Source organism: Girardinichthys multiradiatus, chromosome 6 (assembly GCF_021462225.1).
Source record: "Girardinichthys multiradiatus isolate DD_20200921_A chromosome 6, DD_fGirMul_XY1, whole genome shotgun sequence".
NCBI classification, from domain to species: Eukaryota; Metazoa; Chordata; class Actinopteri; order Cyprinodontiformes; family Goodeidae; genus Girardinichthys; species Girardinichthys multiradiatus.
This window is the reverse complement of record NC_061799.1, coordinates 3,853,348-3,860,080: the sequence shown is the minus strand read 5'-3', so window position 1 is coordinate 3,860,080 and position 6,733 is coordinate 3,853,348. Positions and strand designations below refer to the sequence as shown.

General features: G+C 42.6%; 1 protein-coding gene across 1 annotated transcript in view; it reads left to right on the top strand.

Moving 5' to 3' along the window:
• The first annotated feature begins 1,447 nt into the window (after window positions 1-1,447).
• Window positions 1,448-6,733, top strand: part of LOC124870425 (acyl-coenzyme A thioesterase 11-like) — a 30,160-nt gene continuing 24,874 nt past the window's right edge. Inside the window, exons 1-7 of the mRNA XM_047369098.1 lie at window positions 1,448-1,578; window positions 3,411-3,589; window positions 3,693-3,762; window positions 3,835-3,895; window positions 4,600-4,704; window positions 5,315-5,450; window positions 5,567-5,658. Coding sequence (XP_047225054.1) covers window positions 3,412-3,589; window positions 3,693-3,762; window positions 3,835-3,895; window positions 4,600-4,704; window positions 5,315-5,450; window positions 5,567-5,658 — 642 coding nt within the window. The 5' untranslated portion in view covers window positions 1,448-1,578; window position 3,411. The remainder of the gene's footprint in view (window positions 1,579-3,410; window positions 3,590-3,692; window positions 3,763-3,834; window positions 3,896-4,599; window positions 4,705-5,314; window positions 5,451-5,566; window positions 5,659-6,733) is intronic.

Genomic DNA, 6,733 nt, shown 5'->3' with positions numbered 1-6,733 from the left:
AGGAAATGGGCTACAGGTGCCGCATTCCCCAGACCTGGGCTACAGAGAAGCAGCACTGGACTGTTGCTCAGTGGTCCAAAGTACTTTTTTCGGATGACAGCAAATTCTGCATGTCATTTGGAAATCAAAGTGCCAGAGTCTGGAGGAAGACTGGGGAGAAGGAAATGCCAAAATGCCAGAAGTCCAGTGTCAAGTACCCACAGTCAGTGATGGTCTGGGGTGCCGTGTCAGCTGCTGGTGTTGGTCCACTGTGTTTTATCAAGGGCAGGGTCAATGCAGCTAGCTATCAGGAGATTTTGGAGCACTTCATGCTTCCATCTGCTGAAAAGCTTTATGGAGATGAAGATTTCGTTTTTCAGCACGACCTGGCACCTGCTCACAGTGCCAAAACCACTGGTAAATGGTTTACTGACCATGGTATCATTGTGCTCAATTGGCCTGCCAACTCTCCTGACCTGAACCCCATAGAGAATCTGTGGGATATTGTGAAGAGAACGTTGAGAGACTCAAGACCCAACACTCTGGATGAGCTAAAGGCCGCTATCGAAGCATCCTGGGCCTCCATAAGACCTCGGCAGTGCCACAGGTTGATTGCCTCCATGCCACGCCGCATTAAAGCAGTCATTTCTGCAAAAGGATTCCCGACCAAGTATTGAGTGCATAACTGTACATGATTATTTGAAGGTTGACGTTGTTTGTATTAAAAACACTTTTATTTTATTGGTCGGATGAAATATGCTAATTTTGTGAGATAGGAATTTTGGGTTTTCATGAGCTGTATGCCACAATCATCCGTATTAAGACAATGAAATACCTGAAATATTTCAGTTAGTGTGCAATGAATCTAAAATATATGAATGTTAAATTTTCATCATTACATTATAGAAAATAATGAACTTCATCACAATATGCTAATGTTTTGAGAAGGACCTGTATAATTCAGCATTTGGCCCCTTTCGACCTTGCACTGCACATCTTATACTTGCAACAGTCTAATTTTTCGTTTGTTATTATCTTCCCACTTATCACCTAACATTTTAACTTGCCAAAATAACCAATAAGTAAAGGGAAGCCGTGACAGCAGTGATGCAAGATGACAAACAGCATGCATTGAGTGCAGTGAGTTTTCTTCCGGAAGGTTGGTCACAGCCGCATGCTATGCTGTAAGGTTAAAGGAATACAGTCCACGGAGAAACCACTGTCAGTCAGGACGCTGCAGTCAAATCCTAACGAAATTAATTTCATCATATTCAGCTCTGCGTAACTAAACCAACATTTTCTACAGTTGTGTGAAGCAATATGAAGATTTACAAACATAAACGGAAGTCAGGTGTGCGCCTTCACACGTAAAGTTTTTCCGTTCTTATTACAGCTTTGAATATTTTTCAGTTACAAAATATTAGCGGCTAACCTCCACACACAGATATCACAGCAATAGTAGCTTGGCATAAATAAATAAAACTCGAGCTGCACCGCAGTTTGCAGATTTCGATGGCTTTTATTTTGAAATGCTCGCAGAAACTCATAACAAATTTTGTTCACTGTCTATCTAGTGTTGACTTGTTGACCTGCTCTCAGGTATGTAAATCTTAATGTGTTCAAACTTGATGATCCAGAGTTGTTATAGTATAGGCGGCTGCTGAAACCGGGTTAGTTTATAGGTGTTTTATGGTATAGCTGCAAGATTGGATTCTGGGAGAGTTCAGTTCCATGTCTGCTCATCTGGACTTTGGCATTCTGTTCAGCGGGACGTTAGTGAACGCTCTGTTTGTGCTCTGGTTGGCAGCTGAACAAGGCGAGAGAACAATGTTCTGAAATACTGAGTCGATATGAGAGATCGGACTAACTCCGCTCATTCGTCTTCCTATATCGAAAGGATTTAGCTGCTGTTTATTTATTGATGAAAAATCTTCTAGTGAATTAAGAAATCCTTTAATTTTAAAGCAATTAATGTTGAGGAAGTTGTTGCATTACTGTCGAGACCAAGAAATGCATTTTTAGTAGAGATGCACTGATAAGATATTTTATCACCGATTAGAAACCAAAGCAAAATATCAGTTTTAGCCGGTTCTCATTTCCCACTAATAACTAAAAAAATCAGTAACAACAACCTGCCTTTTTAAATGAAAACAACGATATTCATTGAAACCGCCAGAAGTTACAGAGATGTCTCTGCATTACTTGTAACAACTATGAGACAGAGGTCTCTGTGGTCTACAGATAAAACCCACCTAATAAGAATCAGCCAGATAACAGCTCACTAACGTTTTATTGTTTATTTGCGCACCCTTAAAATGGTGTGTGGACCAATTAAAAAATTGCAAGAAATCTTAAGAATCTAAAAGAAGAAATGGGAGCAAGAGACAAAATATTTTGAGCAGACAATTTATTAAAAGCAAAGATATAACTAAAATAGGCTGTTCATGAGCCGATGAAAAGTTTAAGACCATAGCAAAAAACAAAAATAACCCCTCAAACCAGAAATCAAAGTGTCAGAAAATGACTTGGTATTGAGAAGCTCCACTTGATCATTTCAAACTGTTGTTTAGGCATGTTGATGCAAATGTGTTCAGGAGGCTAGAGGGACGGTTTGTAAACTTCTCTTGCCACCCATCTCCAAATGCTCAGTTGGATTTAGATCAGGATCATGCAGGATGCTCCAAAAGACAGATGTTATTCTCTTGAAAAAAGTTGTTTGTCAGGTGGACATTGTCAACTGCAGCATTGTCCTGTTGAAAAACCCAGTCATTACTTCATATATGGGGACCCTCAGTCATAAGGGATTCCCACTGCAACATCTTTACATAGCCATCCGCTGTTTGACACCCCTGCACAACATGAAGCTCCATTGTTCTATTGATGGAAAAAGCACCCAAAATCATGAAGGTGCCCCCTCCTCCCACCACCCATGTTCAAAGACAGTGAGCTTTTTTGTCTCTGCCATGAGGAGGTACTGACAGTGTTATTACTTGACAGAAAATGACAAGGATAAAACGCTTTGCTCAGATTTTGACTTTGAAAGGCTGTGGTCTGAAACCTTTGATCAGCTGAAAAAAAGCATGTTTGAGTTTCAATGCAGCTGTCAAATTGTCTGCTCAAACATCTGTAGTTTCCATTCCCCACATTTTTTTTCTAGCATTGTGAAGCTCAACTTGAAACCTTCCTAAGATCCAAAAGTGCAAAAAGTACATTATTGCAATTTTTAACTTGACTTTTTAAGTGGTCTTAAGATTTTGATCAGGAGGGTATGCATAAAGCTGGAAAACCTTTCAGACTAGTCTGGGAATTTGGGGTGAGAAACATCGCTATGTTGAATAATCCCTTTATATTTGAACTCAATGATGTAAAAAACAGGATTACTGGTACAGTTCTAACGGGTGCTTATTGTAATTATGTTCTTTATCTTTGAGGATGACTTCACAGTTGTCAGATGACCTTAAAGAAGAGGAAGAGGAAGATGAAGAGAGTTGCGTTAACCCTACGGAGGTGAAAATGAGTCAGATAGTCATGCCCTGCCACTGCAACCATCGGCAGGAGCTGAGTGTGGGACAGCTGCTTAAATGGATGGACTCTACTGCCTGCCTCTCAGGTGGGTTACACAGTTAGAAGAGTTACTGGAAATGTTTCTTGTAAATGCATGTTGTCAGCAAAGCTAATCCATACAGGAAATTGTTCTTGTTTCATGTGAGCAGCTGAGAGGCTTGCTGGAAGTCTCTGTGTCACCGCCTCCATGGATGACATCCACTTTGAACACACCATTAGGTAACTGGAAGGCCATAAATGTATAAGACCAATGTGACAGAAAATACTGATCTATCTTCCCTGTGTCCTCAGCATGGGTCAAGTGGTGAACATCAGGGCAAAGGTCAACAGAGCCTTTAACACCAGTATGGAGGTCAGTGAAGCTGCCAGTGTGGATTTGGAAACTGCTGAATTTCATTCTCAAACAACCTTCTAATAATCTAAATAAACCACAGTGTGCAAACGGTGCCAATAACAGAATATGATCATGCTGATGGTGAGTTGTTTTGGACCGGTGATCACAGATTTCAGCAGTCAGCTGTACTTAAAGTGGTACAGTACAAATACATTTCCATTAAAGTGTTTGCTCCCTTCCAGATTCTTTTCTGTTTTTTGTTTCACTTAAATGTTTCAGATGATCAAATTAATTTTATTGTCAGACAAAGATCATCTGAGTAAATACACTATGCAGTTTTAAAATTCTGATTTTATTCATTAAGGGAAACAAAGCCATCCAAAGTATCCTGATCATAAATAAAAATTTTATTGCCACCTACAGCTAAAAACTGGGTGTTCCACCTGTGGCAGCAAAAACGGCCATTAAGCATTTGCCTTAACTGGAAAGTAGACTTTTACATCACTGTGGTGGAACTTTGGCTCACTCTTCTTTACAGAATTTTTTTAATTCAGCCAAATTGGAGGATTTTTAAGCACAAGAGGCAGGTTTAAGGTCATGCTTAATCATATCAGTCAGATTAAAGTAGCACGAAGTAGTCCTCTATAGACTTAAATTTCCACCTGTGTTATGGAGGATGGTTTACATTTCAAGTGATTTTCTCCAATGTGTGATGCTCCCAGGTTGGTATCCATGTGAGCTGTGAAGACCTATACTCTGATCGCCACTGGAGGGTGTGCCATGCCTACGCCACCTTTGTGACCCAGCGAACCAACACTGGACAAAAAGTAAGTGAGGGTAGGAATTGTATGCCAAATATTTTGTGAGGTTAATTTTGATATTTGCTTTAATACATGGCACAGAACAAAAATAAATAAAACATTCCAATCCAGAATTTTGAACTGTGGCTTAATTTTCAAGTAAAAGCTGGATCTGGTTACCAGCAAGCTGTTTGTCATAAAGAGAATTGATCCAAACATAAAAAAAAATGCCATGAAATGATATTTTAGCTTCAAGTAGATAAGAATCCCAAGAGCTATTCTTTTGTTGTACTTATAGTTGTTTGGACCTGACAAATGTTTTTTTCGTCCTTAACTTAAATTGGTTTACTAATTTTAGACACTTTCTTCACATTATGCGGCAGGTATAAAGACACAACAGAAAATGTGTCCAGATACAGCCAAAGTCCAAAAGACTTTTGATCAATTGATCAAAAGCTCTCTAAAATACATAATTTCTACTAAGTCAACAGTAATTCTGAATCAAGTCTGGTTTAAAGCCCACACACTACTGCAGATGAGTGATTTTTTAGTGTTGATAAAATCTGGCTTGCATATTAGTGAGGACTGTAATAAAGCTGTCTAGATGGACTGAACATGCGGATACATTACTTCACAGGTGACGCTGAAGCCTGTTGTACCTCAGTCCCAGAACGAGCATGTGGAATACAGCGTGGCAGCTGAGCGAAGACGGGTCCGGATGGTGCACAGTGACATCATCAAAGAACTCCTTTCCAGTGGGTCTGTAGAGCAGGGTAGGTGTGATGCACAGTGCTATAGCTCTGCACCTCAGGATGATTACAGTTAACAAAGTTACTGCTGGTTGTTCTAGAAGTACAGATGTGCTGTTTGATGGTGTTTTTCTGATCAGCTAAGAGCTCTGCAGTGTGCAGCGGGGTGGTAGCAGAGAAGACCAGAGTGGAGAGTGTTGAACTGGTTCTACCTCCACATGCAAACCACCAGGTTATTCATGTACTTTTGTTTATCTAACTATAAAAGAAGGGATAATGGCATTGTTTAATTCAGATGCTGAGCCACAGATCCTGCACTTCTGGGGAATATTTATCACATTAAAGTACTTGTACTCGTCGTCTTCCGCTTATCCGGGACCGGGTCGTGGGCGCAGCAGACTCAGCAGAGACGCCCAAACGTCCCTCTCCCCAGACACCTCCTCCAGCTCCTCCGGGGGGAGCCCAAGGCGTTCCCAGGCCAGCCGAGAGACATAGTCCCTCCAGCGTGTCCTGGGCCGTCCCCTGGGCCTCCTCCCGGTGGGACGTGCCTGGAACACCTCCCAAGGAAGGCGTCCAGGAGGCATCCGGTATAGATGCCCGAGCCCCTCCCGGATGGTCGAGCTCCTCACCCTATCTCTAAGGGAGTGCCCAGCCACCCTACGGAGGAAGCTCATTTTAGCCGCTTGTATCCGGGACCTCGTTCTTTCGATCATGACCCAAAGTTCATGGCCATAGGTGAGGGTAGGAACGTAGACTGACCGGTAAATTGAGAGCTTTGCTTTTCGGCTCAGCTCTCTCTTCACCACAACGGACCGGCACAGTGCCCCCATTACTGCGGCAGCCGCACCGATCCGTCTGTCGATCTCCTGCTCCATTTTTCCCTCACTCGTGAACAAGACCCCGAGATACTTAAACTCTTCCACTTGAGGCAGGAACTCCCCTCCAACCTGAAGAGGACAGGCCACCCTTTTCCGGTCGAGAACCATGGCCTCGGACTTGGAGGAGCTGATCTTCATCCCAGCCACTTCACACTCGGCTGCGAACTGTGGCGGTTAGGTCTTGGCTAGAAGGGGCCAGCAGGACCACGTCATCTGCAAAAAGAAGAGACAAAATCCACTGGTCCCCAAACCAGACCCCTCTGGCCCTTGGCTGCGTCTAGAAATCCTGTCCATAAAAGTTATGAACAGGACCGGTGACAAACATGCACCGGGAACAGGTCTGACTTAGTGCCGGCAATGCGGACCAAACTCCTGCTCCGCTCGTACAGGGACCGGATGGCCCCTAATAAAGGGCCCCCGATTCCATAC